The following is an 18,933-nucleotide window of genomic DNA, read 5'->3' on the forward strand; positions in this document are numbered from 1 at the left end:
AAGTATACGAAGTGTTGCTGAACACAGAAGGGAATCTCCAGCTCAGGCAGACCCCAAGCTGCAGGCTGCTACAAGTTCACTAAGGAAACCATCATTGTATGCCTCTCCCTGTTCTTGTTGGGTCTCTTTAAGCCATCATGTGAGACAGAAAACTGAACCAGCTGGGTGTTTTGTCCAACCCCAATAATTATCTTCACATTACTTTCTCAAAGAGAATGCTCATATATCTCAAAACTGTAAATGCGCTAGACAGGGCATACTGTCCTGATGCAAGACACTCAAATTTAGGTAGTCTTCAAAAATACTATAGTATCCACATAATTACTTACTGGGAGCAGTGTAACTCCAGATTTTTGCTGTTTTTTCCAGACAGGTAATAGAGAGTTTTAAATTATCAAATGACATGCATTTTTTTCCTACAACTGCATTCTGTTTCATCAACAGATGCAATATACAGAAGCGATACTGCTCATATAACTAACAGTTCTTTTCAAGAAGTTCTTTACCTGCCTCATCACACCCTAAGGAATCATCACATCCTAAGGAATCATTCTTGCTGCCTTTACAGAATTATTCTCAGTAAGAGCTTTTATAAAATAAGTTTTCACAACATATCTCAAGAATGGCAAATAGAGTCAGAATAGGTTAGTGTAAACATATCTTTCCATTTTTAGAGACAAATGCGAGATATCCAGGACAATCTTTTTCAAGATGTTCAGTATTATATCACATTCCCCAACTTTAATTGTAGTTATGATATCTCAAGTATATCCAAGTCAGACTCAATAGTCTGGGCATCAAGAAATGGATAACCACAGATGTAAAAAGATTACTTTAGTAAAACAGGCATGGACCATAAATCCTGTTGTGATGTACAGACACAAGGGATCTGAATCAAGGTTGTACAGACCACAATATTGTGACCACAGTAATACTGTTTTGCATATGCACAATTTCAATGTTATTCACCTTATTTTCCAATACTGGGTTTTAACTTATTTTTAGTGTCTGAAAAACAGACCCCTACAACTGAGAATACTGGTTTAAAAAAAGATTGCTTCCAGAAGTAGTATTTACATCTTTTTAAGGCATTACGTCTCAAAAATGCAGGTAATACTTCTGCATTCTACTAACATGCAACAAAAACAGTGGGGAGAATGGCCTTAGCTTGCATTTCTCAACTGCTTAAGGGAGCAGCCCTCATTTTCACCAATTTCCAGCTGGAGCTTGACATTGAACTTCTTTGGGCCTCTCTGAAAAGCCCAGTTGAGAACATTAAACAGAAGTTTCCTTAAATTCCTGGGAAACAGTAGTTTTATCAGAAATGTTGGAGAACATTAAGTTAAGCTAAATTAAAACAAACAAAAAGCCCTAGATTTTAACACTTGGCTACCTGTATCTTTAATCACACTTTATAAAAACATACAATAATGCATCAAGTGGCAGAATGTTAGCAGTATATTAACACCTACTACAGCTTTACATACAGCATAAGAGAAAATCATCTCATAAGTGTAATAGCTGTAAGGAAATCTCTAGAAACTATACTAGTGTTATCATAAAAGAATTTGCAACATAGAGCTTTACCATGGTACAAATTGTTTCTTCAGAAATCTGAAAGGGACCAACAGAATGATGAGGATTCTCAGCAGTTTTGATGAGAATAAATCTTAAGTAGTACTATTTTAATCAAATGACTCATGATATATTCAACACCAGAATCTCTGATATCACCATGAGAAATCTCCTTAAAAGACAACACTGCAAAAGCAATTCATTTGAGTGGCAGCAAGGACAAGGTACATAAGCTAATTGCAAAAATACCCTTACCTGATAATCTTATTTCAGAAAAGCTTTTTTAATTTCTCAGAGCTACATTTTAATGTTCATTCTCATAAAATCTGATGCACATCTCAACTACTTCCAAGGCAGAAATACTTAGCCAGCAATATAGCCCCCATAAAGAAACATGCACAAAGTCATCAAATATTCATCTGCAAAATTCATTCAAAATATTTTAAATTATGGAAGAACTGAAATACTATACAATACATACTATATATATACACACACACACACATACAGAAACTATGTTAGACTGACCTTGCAGTTTAAGAGAAATAAAATAAAAATTTAAAGAAAAAAAGCAATTATTAGTTGCAGATTGATATAGGTGTATCAGGTGTGTAAGATGAATAAGAGATTTCATGCCAGCAATTTATACCAAATTTCCACTTAATTTGCGAGGGAGAAAAAAATAATTGGGGGTTAAAACTTTCCTTTCACCACTGCCTTTTTCACTGTCATGGTTTAACCCCAGCCAGCAACGAAGCACCACATAGCCGCTTGCTCACTCTCCCCACGTTGGGATGGGGGACAGAATCAGAAGAGTAAAAGTGAGAAAACTCATGGGTTGAGACAAAGACAGTTTAATAGGTAAAGCAAAAACCACGCATGCAAGCAAAACAAAACAAGGAATTCATTGACTACTTCCCATCAGCAGGCAGGTGTTCAGCCATCTCCAGGACAGCAGGACTCCATCAACATAATTATTATTTGGGAAGACAAATGCTGTAACTCTGAACATCCCCCTGTTACTTCTTCTTGCCCCAGCTTTATATGCAGAGCATGATGTCCTATGGTCTGGAATACCCCTGTGGTCAGTTGGGGTCAGCTGTCCCAGCTGTGTCCCCTCCCAGCTTCTTGTGCACCCCCAGCCTACTCGCTGATGGGGTGGTGCAAGAAGCAGAAAATGCCTTGACTCTGTGTAAGCACTGCTCAGCAATAACTAAAATATTCCTGTATTATCAACATTGTTTTCAGCACAAATCCAAAACACAGTCCTATACTAGCTACTATGAATAAAATTAACTCTCCCCAAGCCAAAACCACCAAATTCATAGTAATACACATCATTGTAAGTAACAATTCAGCAAGTCATTACAATATTCTGAAGTACACAGTTGCTGAAAGACAATTCAAAATACAAAGTATTCTTTGCTTCTTTAGTCTTTCTGTATAAATGCAAGCACATTAAGCCATTGCATCGTGCCAGCTAATTCTTATAGAGAAAACGGCAAGCAATTCTTATTGTTTATAGCACACAGGATGGTTTATGCAAAGTTCTAAATCCATCAAAACTTGACATTTGTATACAGTTTTAAAGCAATGTTTTCATGCATTAACATAAGCTACACCTCTTTCTTAAATTACTTCTTTACTGTCAGCGTAAGAATAATCATGAGACAACAACAGGAAAAGACTCAGAGGTACAAAATATTTAATGAGTTGAATAAATTTCACTGTATTCCTGCACGATATATGCCTAATGACCTCCTTCCTCTGCACTTTTTATTGTTAAAATAGTCTTAGATTTACTCTTCCTAAAGAATCTGGAGGCAGAACTGTCACTGTGCAGATATCTGTCCATACAAATTAGAATTTGGGATGTGGCAAAGTCAGAAAGGCATATAGGTCTAGCAGACAAAAACAAGATAAAAAATGCACCAAGCCAAAACCTTAACAAAGATCAAATAATAGCATTCTGAATAAACATTTCCAATTTTTATTGTCTGCCACCAAACTGTCAGAGATGAGGCATTCTGTCATCTTTCCTTAAATACCAGATAGGCAAGAATCTTCAACGGTCTTTTTTCAGTATCATTGTCTCCCCAAGAACAAGTTCCCTGTCCCACTAAACAAGTGAGTGAGAGATGAGAAATAAGAAAGGCAGAAAGTGACAGGAGAGGGTAAGCTGCATCTTAAAATGTACCTTCTATCAGCATTTTGCTTTTTTACCTTTAGCTTTTAAAAAAACATACGTTATTACAGTAAATAGGTATGGCAGGCAATAAATGCCTACTTTTTTTCTTTAAGGAAAGTAAGTTTTTAGAAGGCTCTCTTATGTAAGAATCTACCACTAGATGAGCATGCCATTCAATTTTAATTATGACAAAAATTACAGTAAATTATTTTCTGCAAAATTGCTTTGAAGGCATTGCATAGTGCTGAAGTCAGATAAAGTCAGAACAATTAATTAATAGCTGCCTGGATCATCATCTTCCTTCTTTCCTTCTTAAGCATAGGATTGCATGTGCTATGCTCTCCAATTATACTAAACCAATTCTGACAGTAGTTCCAGTAAGAATCTTTGCTACTGATCTGCAATTTAATGTCCAGATTCTTTCAGAATTCTCTGATGGATGTATGGGATGAATTTCTCCAAGTTCCAGGTTCTTAGACTGAAAATAGTCCCCTCTCTTCAGTCTGCTCTTCATACATAAAAATAATTCCCTATTTCCAAACTCCATCTCTGACTAGCTATCCACCTTCCATTCAGTATTCATCATAGATGTCCTGAGCAGAAACTGAAATAAAATATTAATTGGAGTTTGGAATTATTTTCAGACACTCCCTAATTTTGGCTCACCCTCCTGAGCACAGTAACCCCACTTCTTTCTTCCTCCTCCTTTTATGAGAGAAGAAGACTTTACGTTTTCTTCAATATGCTTTAAAAGATCTAATTCAGTCTTAACTTTATCGGAATACTTTCTGACCTCTTAGATGGAACTTCATTACACTTTCTTGTATAACAAGAGTTTTGAGGTGATTATTTAAATCTGACATTCATCCTACCAATTTTCTTCCTTTCATATGAATATACGCTTCAGATTCGAAGTATCTTCAACATATACAGAGAATATCCTTCCCAAAAGATCATGTATAAAATATTGTATTTTATATACGGCAGTTATATTCTTGTTTCTAATTATTTTTTGTTTTCATTAGTGGACTGTAGTTCAAGCGGTAGACCGGGTTACTGGGGCACATGCTCAGGAACCACTTGTATTGTCTCTTCTTAAGCATAGTTGAAAGATTGAACAAAAATGGCATTTATTAAAATCAGAAGAAGCAACAGTTGAGTAGAAAAAAAGAATAATCTATGTGTAGAAGAATGTATGACCCAGAATACACTCTACATGAATAACATTTTTATTTTAAAAACACATTTACAAAGAATGAAGCCAAGTGGGCGTACATAAACCAACACAGCCACCTTCTCTTGTTCCCTTTGTGACTTTGGGAAGCAATTAGATTACTTTGCTATAAAGTAACCTTGTTCTATAGAATAGACACTAGTTTTCTATGTCACAGGAAAAAAAACTTTAACTAGACAGGAGACAGCTGGAAACATGAATTCAGTAGACAGGAAATCTGAAATTTCCAAATTAGCAAGGCTATACAGTAACAGCAGGAGAAAAGGACTTCAGCGAAAACAAAAACAGACTGGAATTTCAGAAAATATATACTGAGAAGAACATGGGCAAGTCAGAGAAGTCAAGTAAGCAATAATTTGCTCTCAGAGCAACAAGTACGTTATTAATAGGTTTATTAACAGTGGCATACTGTCATGTATTTTGGTTTACTGATGTAAAGTGTGACTGATTTCTTCAATGGGGAAGTTTATGCCATTAATAGCTCCTTAATGCAATGTAAAAGGATCCAACTTGGATTAAAGGCTACTAACTCAGATTTTTTTCTTCCTTGTCTTTTCCTCTGAGACTCAGGTCACAAGAGGAATGTGTATACTATGACACTCTTCTAACACCAAAGAGCAAAATATAACAAACATGCTTCCAACTGAGAGTGTGTGTACAAGAACAAACCAGACAAAGGAATGCAAGAAAGAAATGCAAATTAAAGAAAATAAGTATGAAATTATGCTAAGCCATACCATGAAGAAAATGTTACCAAAAAAACCCAACAAAAAAAACACTTCCACAGGAGAAACATCAGTACACAAGAATACTATTTCTAGTAATCTTAAAGTTTATCTTTTTAAAAAATAAAACTTAAAAATGAAGATTTAAATAAACCTGCACTGCTGTTACCTGAAAAAAAGCACCACTAAGTCTATACAAAACTACCAGAATTACATATACTTAAGCAAGGTATTGTTTAATTTAACATATTTTGAGTATCTTTAGTTATTCCAGTTGCTTCATAGCAGACAAAATTTAAAATACTATAATTAGTTAAAATAGCATCTACAGTCATCACTTCATATGGCTGTGAGGTTTTGGTGTATTCTGCCTTGCATTACTGTAGATCATTTAAGTATCAGATAGTTTGAAAACACTTTGCATGCTGCCTAACTCCACAGTGAAAAATTGTAAAACAGCATCACAGCTTTTATTTAGCATTAGCTCTATTACAGTACTATCAGTAATACCTAAAAGCTCACACCAGGATAAGGCTTTCACTGCCAGAGTAAAGATAGCTCTTGCCTAAAAATACACAGCAACATGTGAACAGAAGCCATCAGATGCCCTCTTCCTCCTTTTTCTTTAAATTGGTCCCCAAAAAGCAATAGTATGCCTTTTGCCTCTGTGAATCAATTTCTCTAAGACAACCTCAACCCCCAACCCTATCTTCAGCTTCACAGAACTTACTACTGTAAAAGAACAGAGAAGTTCTCAAAATTGTCAGAAAGAAAACCCAAAACCCAACACCCGAAACCAAAAAACCCCCATGGTTCTCTCTTATCATCCTGCCCATAATTTGGGGGCAAGTCACTAATGGAGATACGATGGTTGTTTGGGGAAGCCTCCAGGTTCCAGGAATCACCCTGCCTTCCCCACAGACCCTGATTAAAAACAAATGAAAAAAGGAAAGAAAAAAAACAAAAACAAAAAAACAACAAAACACACACACACACACACACCCCACTTGAAAATACTTGAATTATTTCAGATTTCTGAAATAATGAAATTACTTTTTTTTTTTCTGGCTGAAAGGTAAAAGGCATCTAATAAGAACCTGCAACTTGCAACCTAGCCAACAGGCAGTTACTTCTTAGAGGGATGTCATCTAGCTTCACCATAATTACATTGCAAGTATACATAGAAGAAAATATCTTCCTTTCTTATTCTCATAGAATAAAAACTACAGAACAAGATAATTCAGACTCTTGCTTACCAATACGAAAGGCATACAAATATCTTCTGAACTTTTTCCTCATTTTTTGTGAGAGCTGTCCTAAGGACGACAACTGAAATGCAGACAAGTAGGTTTGTACAAGAGAGCAAACGTCCTAAATGAGGCCTTACTCCTGTACACTATCATTTAAGACAAGTCTGCAATACAAGCCTGCTATTCCAAATATTTCTGACGTTATTGTGATTATAGACAGTTTTCTTCATGCTTCTTCTCATTCCCCCAAGTAAACACATATTCTGGTACAAAGAACTGAGAAGTCAGCTTGGTCATACTCACTCATCAAACCTCAATTCAGCTATGAGAACAAGAAGTTGCAGGCCTAAACAGGGCCCTACAACTCATGACACAACACACAAGATCTTGTAGCAAAGTTTGCATGCAAACAGGTGGTTAGACTCTCATGAAGTTTTTGAAAAAAGGTCTCTCTGCTATGGAAGTCATGGAGAAAAAAACAAGGTATATCACACAGGAAAAACATACAGTAAAACAGCTAAATAACTGAATGCATAGCCCCAGGCTTTTGACACACAGCAGATACTGCAAGGTCTACAGCATTTAAGTTGGTTTTCCATACTTAAGATGGAGTACTTGCAGAGTAATTCTTGTTATTGACAAGGTAGTTCTAGAACCTCCTAAAAACTAAGTTTTTACAAAGGGGGTTGAATGTTATTAAACTAACAGCACCAGAGTCAATTTGTACAAGTTTTCTGTGGTTCTGTAACACTAGGCCCAATACTCACAAAAGTTTGTTTCACAGTAGAACATTTCAGGATCATCTTAGCCAAATGGCCAATATCTTGCTTCAGTTTCTGTTCTGCTCTTTCAAGTCAATGAAAAGTGCACAGAAACTCTTCTGACTGTAACAATTAGAAGTACACTGAAAGTGAAGGTGGTAGTGTGTTCAAAGCTGCATCAAAATTTTGTTGGATATTTACAGAAGAAACGCCTTAGCATAAGTGTATCCTATCGTGAAATAACATTCTTTCAGAAACCTCCTGTAAGAATGAGAGGGATTTTTGCTTATTGCAATCCCCAGAATGCTTCTCAAGCTAGGAAATTAAACATCCTTAGCAAGAACATCTAGGAAGGCTGCAGAATCTCTACTACTGAAGGCTTTTAAAAACTAATCATTGTCAGGGGTGATGCAGGTGTAACTGACACTGTCTTGGGCCAAGTAATTAGAGGACTTCAAGTCCATTCCAGTGCTGTTTTCAGCAACTCCATGTTACTGCAAACACTGACAATTCACAGATGGTCACTTCCCCAAAAGCAAACAGAACTAGCTCCATTCTGATCAGGTCATTTGCATTTAACACCGTCCAGTAATTGGCAAGCAACAACCTCTGACATAACTAGTGCACTAGTCGTAGCTGTGATACACTTAAGATTGAATAATGCTTTTTAACTGCTCTGATGATCTAGATTTCTGAAGCAAGAACCTCAGCCTATGATTGAAATTACGTATTAAAAAAGCGCAACTAGCATTTCCTTGACATAAAAAAATACTACTCTTCCTACAAATGCCATTCCAGGATACCCAAGGTATCCTTGGATTCCTAAAGTTTGCAGGAATCTTTTAGTCAGTTCTTGAAATAGTTAGAAGTCTACCAAGACAGATGTTTCTGGAACAATGTGACTACTAGAGCAGGATGAAGACAGACAAGCACACTTCCTCAGCTTTTTTTTTTTTTCCCTTCACAAATAAATGCTGTCAATCCCAATGTCAACCCACTGAAGAAGCCTTTTCTGAAAGGGGTCACTAATCAAAATTACCCTGTTAACCTGAGTGAATAGGATTGCTTTGCACTATGAGCTTAAGGACTACCTCCTATGATTAAGAGTATCCCAGGCCAAAAGAAATTATCTGTTCATGAAGAAGAGAGGACATGGAAGGTAGCAATGAATGACAGACAATAGTTTAACAGCAGCAAAAGGGGTATTTGAGAGTTACTGCCTAAAGACAGTAGGAGAAGGTCAGGCTACTACTAGTCTTAACTTGAAGACTGACACTTAAAAACACCAAAACTTACTTTGTATTCCAAATGCAACAGTTGTAATATTAAGGTGATCTCAGACTAAAAGGCAGTGGTAAGGAAAAAGGAAAAAATTCAGGCATGGGACTAGTTTTCATATATACACAGACACATACATGTACAATTAAAAATCCAACCAATGTTTTCCATCAGCAAGAGAGAAAGACATCCTCACATAAATGCATAATTGTAAGTAATTTCATTTTTGTCAACCCCACTCAGACTAATACTGGCCACTTCAGAACAGCATAGCTGCTTCTATCTATGAATATGCAACATATATCTATGAATATTAAAGCCTACTTGCTTCTACCACTAACTACTGAAATTTAACAGCAAGGGTTGAATTTTTAAGCCTGTTAAATTTAAATTTTAAAAAAAATTACTTCAGAAACAGAAAAATATACCCTCAAGTGATTTAATGGCTTAATGAATTTATGAAATAATCTGTATGACAGCTACATGTGAAAATCAAAACCCTTTGCTCTTTTTAGTGATGTAGGAGCTTGTGCAACTACAGCCTCACTGCTAGCCAGTAATGGCTGGTAACACCCACAATTTAATATCATAACTAACTTATAACTTCTACAGACCTTGATGATAGTCCATCTTCATGATTATCCCAATCTACTCAACACTGCATCTGATGTTAATACTGACAAAAAAATGCGTAAACACACTAAGAATTATAAGAGTAATTACTTTCAGTCTGTGTACAGGCCTGTGTGTGTGTGTCCCTTTAACAAAGGAGAAACAAAGCTCTTTTGTTGGCTACAGTCAGCAATCCTACAACATACCAATCTCCAACATTGCGCTGAAATCCACTATACAACAGGGAAAATTTTCTATCTTAAAAATTACTGGTATTTGAATAGGGCAACTCTAAAACATACAGTTAAAGAGTGGAGCATCCTCTTCACTAATGTACTAACATTACCGGTTTTTTTCCAAAAATTAATGAAAACATAGTCTGAACATTTAATGAAATTATCAAGATCATGCTTTAACTTAGATCATACTTTTCACAAACTGTATTAAATTGTCACAAGTCTCAAGCCATTTGTTTTCCATTTTTTTGAAAAAGTGCATCTTCAAAAGTCTTGTAAGCTAGAATGTGACCTCCAATTTTGCACAATATTTGTGAGTAAAAAAGTGAAGAAAATTAGGCTATGCATACAGAAGTGATATATCTTCCTAAAGAACATTACAATTACCAAAACCTCAGCTAGAAAACAAAAATATAGTGCATCTTACCCCCTGTTCCAAGAACTTTCAGGAGTTCAAAGTTTTCAATGCCAACTTTCTCTGCATGGCCTGTCAAATTTGCTGAAGGAAAAAGAAAATTCCAGTCAGATATGTAGTACACTGAAACATCATTCTGACATATTAATACAGCTTCAGCAAAAATAAGTTAGCAGATGAACGAAATAAGCAACACTAAAAGGACATTCCAGTTGCATACTGTATTCTTTTAACTCGAAAAGCAAGGGAGAGCAATTTTCTTTCTGCCATCAGTGTTCCTGGATGTATAAAACCACAGAATAGTAACTGAAGCCTATCTAGCTTATATACACATCTTTCATCCTATCACTAGGCACCTCTGAAAGAGTCTAGTTCCACCTTGTCTGTAATCTCTATTTGCATAGTTATAGACAGCAATCAGGTCATTCCTTAGCCCTAGCACCCTGAATACTCTCAGATTCTTGGATTATATGGCACTTGGGATGACTTAAGCAGAACTCCAATAACTATTCATGCATTTAACATAGGATTACTAAACCTATAAACACTCTCCACAACTATCGAGTAGGAAAGACCTTGAGTCTACACAACCAACAAGTCTGGAAAGATCTAAGTTGCTACAAAGCTGCTTCATTTGTTGGGGAGTTTGGGAGAGAAGATTCTACCTTTATACAAATTTATAGCACTTTGAGTATTCTTTTTTGTCTAACAGACATTTTTCTAAAGAGGTAAGTGTAGAGCCCTATTTAAAAAATGAATTGTGGTGGGTTACTTTGTTGTTGGGTTTGGGGTTTGGGTTTTTTTCTCTTATAAGCTGCTATAAGAAAGCCTTAAGCAGTTCCATTTTTTCCATCTTTCATTCCTATCATAATATTATCCATCCATTTGCATCAGTATGACTGCAGGGCATTCAGCAAAGCTGCTCACCGAAATGATCCAGGTTAAAAGCAGCAAGGCAAAAAAGAAACTAAATTTGACTATTCCTAACCAAGTTCAGTTCCCTGATCCACTTAGCTACATAAGCAGTTTTACTAGCAGAATTAAGGATGCAGCATCAAGTACCAGAGGCTGCATAAGCTGGCATGGCTGCTAAGAGAATGCCTCTCAAAGAGCAACCTGAAGCCAAACTGTATGTTTAAAAGCTGGTATTAAAAGAAAAAAAAAAAAGGCTTAAAAGATGTGCAAGAAGCTTTCAGGAGCCGTACAACAGATTTCAAGTACAAACATCTCTTAACCAAAAGAGGAAAACTCTGACAGGAGATGCTGAAATTAACTTACTATGTTCAACAGCAATTCTCATTTGGTTTGGTATTTCTAAGAAACTTTATCAAGACAGTGTGCTTTCTGAATTAATTATGAAAACGTATAGTTAACATCCACTCACAGAACTGCAGTAACTCAACAACTCAAAACAAACAGAAAACTGAAAGCTTCAGAAAGATATCTCTCTGCAAAGGAGGAACAAGTACAAAAAAAATCCAAACAATAAATAAATGAAAAAGCAAATTTGTGGCTTATTCAAAGTCCTAGGAATCTGTACACACACACAAAATGCATCTAGTTGGGATAGGGTAACAGTGCTCTCATGCAAGGTACTGATTAAATCTCATCTGAAATATTATTTTCAATTCTTATTATTCATCTTTGCAAGGGATTAATCCCACTTGGAATAAGTGCAGAGAGACCACTTGAAACTACTGGGAGATTAGAAAGTCTAAAAGAGCTTTCAGGATTTTTTTCTTGTACAAACAGAAGTACACAGGACAATGATTTTTACAAATCTGAGGGAATCTACAAGCTATCCTAATATTACACATAAAAAACAATACACAGCACAGTGAAATTATTAGAGAAATAATACTTTTGTGATCAGTTCTACTTTAATAACATGTACTAGGCAATACAGTACCATAATCACTAACAAATCAATGAGGCAATATGCACTACATGAGTTGAAATGAAGTTTGCTGTACTATTTTCACTGCAAACAGAACAAATACTGTTGCTAGTGCTACATTGCAGTCATTGCTTAAGGAAGATGCACTCATGAGCCAAGAAAGGAGTAGTAGCAGGTAAGGCAAATCTAGACTGATTTAGTGTCTATATAATTACAGTACATCGTTTCACAGTCAGAAAGCAGTCTGTCTTGAAGCAACTTAATATTACATATTACTCTTCTTAACAAGTACTAAGAAAGGTACTCAATGTATACAGTTTCAAAACAGTGTCTTTCCTGCCAAGGACAACAGGAGTCAGGGACTATCCTAAAGAGACCTGGACTAGAGTGTCCATGGTTTTAATGAAGCAGTGGATGTCACTGAAGAGATTCAGGACATAGAACTTCTCTGGATACCAACTAGGTAAGTGCTGAACTGAGTGGGAAGAAATATTTCACTGAGAAATCCACTGATTTGGATCTTCCGTTATGGAGTACTCCAGAAAGGTTTTACCATCTCACATCCTTTAACAGCTGTCAGCAGGCAGCTTTTCAATTAAACACCCTTGAAGAAAGCAAAACAGTCACTTAATCCTGCCGTATTCTTGAAACGGAATAGGAAGACTGAGACAGTAGAACATAGAGAAATGCTGCATCTCCAATAACAGGCTGATGATTTGTAGTGCTGGCTATAGTCCTAAATAGAGATCAAGTCCTAAACTCAATTCATTAATCTAAACTGTACCATAAACTCAATTTAACTTGTATTCCACATTCAGTAATATTAGTAAAACCTTTCCTACTTTAATGAGGTTACACAGTAAAAAGCTGAGTGATTCCTAGTGATACCTTTGAAACAACTACATAATAATTCAATGTGAGTCGTAATTTTGCACTATCCACTTAATTCCATTTTTACTTCCATTTAGGATGTTTAACTGCCTTATCTTTAACAAAATAATTAAATGTCTTGAAGGTTATTGTAATATTATTTTCATAGTAAAAGGCAAAAACTACATCAGAAATAATATGATCACTATAAAATAAGTCCTACCTCATTCTTTTTGCATTATATTGAGGAAAAAAAGCCATCCCACAAGATCAGATAGCTAAAAGGTGCTGCACAACACATAAAGGTATGATATGACACTTGAGACATACAAACTTTCTCTCAGAATTACTCCCTATAAAGCAAGAAGTAGAATTATCCTTAATAAAAATAAAAAAGAACAAACCTTCAAAGCTCGAAAAAAAGATTAACAATTCCCAGACAGTGCTTCTCCCAATGTTGCCACGGCTGGCAACGGCTTGCTCCAACAGCCTCAGTTGCTGCACTCAGTCCATCTCTGAAGTCATACACCAAGAAAAGCAAGCTGAAGAGCTGGTGTCTGTGCCACGTTCTTTCCGATGACACTGCTAGAGCAGTTCATCTTCATCTGCTGAAATCAGGCACAGCACTTCTCAACATTCTAGATGAGACGAGATGCAGTTTCTCCAGAATGAAAGTCATCATACCAACATTTCCTTCAACTTGCTTCCAGGAGCATAAATCCCCAGAGATCAGTTATTCTATTAACCAGTCACTCTCAGGAACCCAAATAACCACTGCTGGAGGACCCTTCACAAGGAAGGCTTTCTGCAATTACAAGATAAATGTTCCAAGTTTGAGAGGCTTTAAAGGATTGCAACAAGAAGGCTACTACTATTACCACTGACAGAAAAGTGAAAGGCTTCTCCCACCTCACAGACATCACCATGCTAGGATTGGTATCAGAACCTGACCCAACAATAGCCTGTGCAACCTGCATGAAGACAACGTATCTGTCAAGAGTACAACAAGGATGTACACTCTAGCAGCTAGCTAGCAGTATTTCTAATAAATAGTACCATAGTATTTTAGCGTATGCAAAGATGCCATTCAGAAACAGCGGCTTTAGGAAATCTCTTAGGTTAAGAATTGAGTGCAAAGAAAGCAGTTTTGGAAACAGAAAATTTACTTCTCCATGCCCTTTTTCTTCAAGTCTGTTTGACACATCAGCTGAGGAGTACCAAGGAAGGGAACTAAGCTTGGACAGGAAGAAAGTACTGTTCAAGTCAACCAGATGAGACTTTGTCCACAAATGATCTGAAGCTACACATGACACAGCAGTATAAAGGATGGTGGTACATCATGAAGAAAAGTAGTAAACTGACTGCACCTTCTAGGAAACAAGTTAACTGCTTAGGCACACAAGTAGGAAAAGCTTCCATTTACTGATTTTCTACTGTAGTCCACAGTCATCAGCATTGGACCAATATGGTAAGACGGAGTATGCAGCTGAGGGCAACAGCGAGATACAACAGATCAACCCAGAAACAAAGACTAAAGGGAAAGGCCAAGACATCGTGGTATCCATAAAAACAAAGATGAAATAGTGGTACTGGCCACAAGTATCACCTCTTAAAGCAAAAAGAAAGCAAATATCTCGAAATATTCTCACTATAAAGACAAACCTGCCCACGCAGGGACACCAATGCATGGAGGTCAGTACTGCCATTCTCAGCTCCCTGGAGGTAGGATAGTCTGTTTAACTCTAGGAACCAGAACAAAGTATTTCTGCTTGATGGAGGATCTCCAGATGACATAACAGACATGACTGTCACCTGCACTATACCTGAACTTTGAAACAGCCAAGTGTGAAGTAAGAACTGTGCAAGCTGGTACTGTGTCATGACTCTATTTGCTTTTAATTTAATAATAATAATTGTGCTTTAATTTAAATAATATTTCAACAGTGGTTGTTTTCAAGTTAAAGTCTGCTGTGTCCTCTGTTTCTGGACTCCATTACATACAGATTTTGAAGCAGTCAAAACTAGAGCTTCCTCTACTGAACTAGATCAAGCAACCCTCAAAGACAAGCTCTGCCTGAAAGCTGTGACTTGTCTCTGCTATTATCGGCAATGTGAGACCAGCTCTGCTGTTTTATTGAGCAGAACAACGAACTTCAGACAATTTAAAGCAGAATAGAGAAAGCAATAAGGAAAAAAGGACAGAAGATATTCTGTAATATTTCAAACTATTAAGTATCCAATGCCTGGTACCAAGATCAATTTGATTCTAACCTGTTACTTCAGAGAATGGCCCATCTCCACTCACCTAACGGATCGACTTTTTTAAGTCACAGCAACAAAGAAGAGATGCTGTTTTCAAAGTTGTATGAACACAAACTTGAGCTCAACCCTTATTCAGAATGAAGAGTTCCTTAATTTCAAGGAAAAACACCCAAACTAACACATTCCTTTCGGGGGGGGGGGGGGGGGGGGGGGGGGACACGACACACAAACAAACCCCACCCCAAAACAAAACAAAAAAAAAACCACAAACCCCAAAAAACACCAAACAAAACCCAAACACATACCACATAACAGAAACTATGCAACTGTTGCTTGTTAGACACTGAAGTAAATGCACTTAGGACGTAATACTGTTTTTCTGCTATATATAAAATTATACTTTGATTGCAACTGGTTACAGCAACTGAGAACTATTTGTGAAGGGAAGTGAAAAATATTCTGCAGTCCTTGAAATGTGACAGACCATCACCAACCAGTAATTGTCAGGTCACGGAACAAGAGTACCGTTTAATCAGGAAGGACAGGGAACTATCTTATAAACTGGAAAAGGAATTTAAAAACCATACCATCTCAAGAACTACCTGCATTTTTCTTAGGCCAAAAAAAAAAGAATTTAGAGCAAAAATAAACATGCACACAGTTCTGACTCACATCAAAGAAGAGAAAATGCAATTCATGTTACTCTGAACTCTAGGATCACAACTAAGATAACTGGGGTGACAACTGTTCATTCTCTGTAATATTAGATGCTTAAGGAGAGAACCATCTGAACAGAGAAAAAATTCAAGATCTCACAAAGTTGCTGATGCCATTCTACAAGGTCTGGAAGCCAAAGCTTTACACAGCCAAAGATGACAAAGACCTCTGAAGTACTAGCTAAGTGGAATACAGTGTGTGGAAATTCAGAAGCGTGAAATGCTGTGGGGAATGTGATAGGAAACTATCATTACCATTACGAAAATAGACTGAAGCTGCAGAAGACCATCCCAAAGTTATCATTTGCACATCAGAAGCTGAAATAAAAGATAAAAGTCAGACATCTTAGATTAACAATCCAGACCCACAATAGTTTGAACTGGAAAATGTTCCTTGTTAAGATCTATGTGCATTCATCAGCAGTAGCCCTTTTGCTACTACGGAGGCAATTTTGCTATGAGGTTTGTCGTTACTGTGAGATGAATCACTATGAGGTCACCAAAATTCAACCGAGAAGCACGTCCATGGTTAGTTAGAAGACTAATGTGCAGTAAGACTATACATCACAAAATAGCCAAAAAAACCCAAAGTGTAATTAGGCAAGATGCTAATGAATAAAGTTGCTATAGATAATCTAATGCTGAACAGAATTGAAACAGTCAGATCAAAAGAACAGATATCTAAAGACTGTGCATACCTTTTCAAACAAGAAATTCTTTTAAATACAAGAGATGAATAACCTTTGGTCTCTATCATCAGAAATCAGCACAACACTAGAAAAAAAATACACTTTATTGAATCACAGGCACTTTGGACACAGTGTTAAAAGTAACAGAATGTAGATTAATTTATCAACAAAAGAAGAGCAACTGACAATTTAAATGCTGATGGAAGGTATTTACATATTAGTTCATGCAGACATTAACCAGGAAATTTAAGAATTATCTTCAGAATTATCCTCCCTCAGGTAAAGCTTTTATAACCATCTGTCCAAGCCAGCATAAAATATTTACAGACATCAACAAAAAAACAGGAAGAGGAAACAATCACAATAGATCCCAGAACAAAACACAAAAACAAATAAAGTGACTGCGTGTAAGGCGAGTCCTTCATAAACCAGGTCATCTGCCTATCTACAGAATGAGTCAGAAGCAAAGAAATCTTAGCAGAGCTTGCACCTCATCATTAGGATTGTATAATGGTTAGAGAGATAGAGAATGTTTACCTAAGATAGCAAATGATGCAAAGCAATGAAGGAGATCCAAGAGAAATATTTACATGAAGAATATAGCTGCAAATCACACCCTCAGATACTCAGGCTTTCTTATATGTTTAAGCAAGTCTGGCAAGTGTTTTCTGAATTGCCTCCTGAATAAAATCCTAAAGTGCATTAAAGTGGCATGTAAGTCTCCTAACTCTTTTGTGAAATCCAGCATGAGCTTTTAAACCGTCACATTTAGAATACATTGAAACAAAGCTGAACAACGGGCTGACAATTAAGACTGTGACTACCAGTCCTCATTTATATTACACGTTTTATGGAATATCACTGAAGCAATGAGAGCAAAATAAGCAATGGTACCAGACCCTTTTACAGATCATTTTAGCCAGGTTTGTTAAATTCCAAAGCCTGGAAAAAACAAATGATTAATAGTCATTCTACTCCTTCATAATCAAAGCTTATCATAATCAAAGTTACCAAAAGATAAATAACAATAAATTCCTAGACTACAAAACATTTTTTAAAAGTATTGATGCTGAAAGAGTAAAATCCAGAGATTTAAGCTGTATTAAGGATGATTCATAAACTTACTCTTAAAACACACTTTATACTTCCCACAGCAATATGAGAACACATATATTTGAGTGCTCAAAAAAGAAAAGTGGAAGGCAATCCAAGCTTTGAAATAGTCAACTATTAATATCTCCCGATCTCTAAACAATAGAGAATTAGTACATAGAGTCAAATAAAAAAAATCTGTCTTACAGAAAATACAAATTTAAAAGTATCTTTAAACTTTCATAAGAACATTTCCTTTCAAAAATAAAAAACAGAATACTGTAGAGGTGCCAGGTGTAGCTCCTTAGCAAAGGTCAAATACTCTATTTAATGCGTGATTCATCACGTTTTTCGGCCATAGGAATTTTCACAATGCCTTACAATGTAACATGAACCTTACCATTTACAAATAAATCCATTCTAGTTTAAGTTCTCATTCAAGAAGGGGTGTACTGACTACTAAGAAAAAAATTAACTCTATGCCAGCTGAAACCAGGACAAGGGGTAACTAAGAATTTGCAACATTAAACCCTTCAAATAGTCCATGTCTTTATTGTCTGAAGCCTTTTATAGTTTCATGCTGAATTATAAGTTAAGACTATTTGACTCAAGTAGAAGTTCCAGATTCTTCTACCTCTGAAGTCCTGCAGCCCATTGCTACATTGACTTCTGGGCTATATGCACCTTTTCGCATGTCATGTGTTACAGTCAGACAAATTGCAAACTAAAGCAAGTTCTTTAGCCCAAAGCTTGTGATAGCATTAAAATGAATCCAGTGTCCTCTTCAAAATGGATTTGTCAAAAGAAAAAGAACAATGTCTTAAAGCAAAACAAACAATATATGTACAGACTATTGTCCATACATTCATGGAACATTTCTCAAGTTCCCTCCAAGATCCCGTTTTGCTAATCTCTGCCTCTCGCTGGGCAAAGCAGGGAGTGCACATGCATGCTGCACAACGGGCAACCTCCTACCTAGTCACATACACTGAAGGTTCAGGATCCTTTGATCCTTATTTTGTTTTGTCCCCAAAACAAGAGCTACAACAGAAGCTCTTGGGAGTAAATCTCAGTATTAACAGTTCTATTTCCTTCTTAGCTTCCTACCGTCACCAGCCTTTCCCTCTCTGCCC

At 36.4% G+C, this 18,933-nt stretch overlaps 1 protein-coding gene across 6 annotated transcripts in view; it reads right to left on the minus strand.

Moving 5' to 3' along the window:
• The window catches only part of RPS6KA5 (ribosomal protein S6 kinase A5), an 85,331-nt gene that overhangs the window by 62,484 nt on the left and 3,914 nt on the right, over positions 1 to 18,933 (minus strand). For 4 of the 6 annotated variants that reach the window (XM_049828881.1, XM_049828880.1, XM_049828879.1 and 1 more), the window contains exon 2: positions 10,287 to 10,358. In XM_049828881.1, the coding sequence (XP_049684838.1) occupies positions 10,287 to 10,358 (72 nt within the window). Of the gene's footprint in view, positions 1 to 10,286; positions 10,359 to 16,274; positions 16,295 to 18,933 lie in introns of those variants that run through there. The other 2 variants (XM_049828878.1, XM_049828884.1) reach the window with 2 other exon arrangements.

This window comes from Accipiter gentilis, chromosome 25, assembly GCF_929443795.1.
Source record: "Accipiter gentilis chromosome 25, bAccGen1.1, whole genome shotgun sequence".
Taxonomy (NCBI): domain Eukaryota; kingdom Metazoa; phylum Chordata; class Aves; order Accipitriformes; family Accipitridae; genus Astur; species Astur gentilis.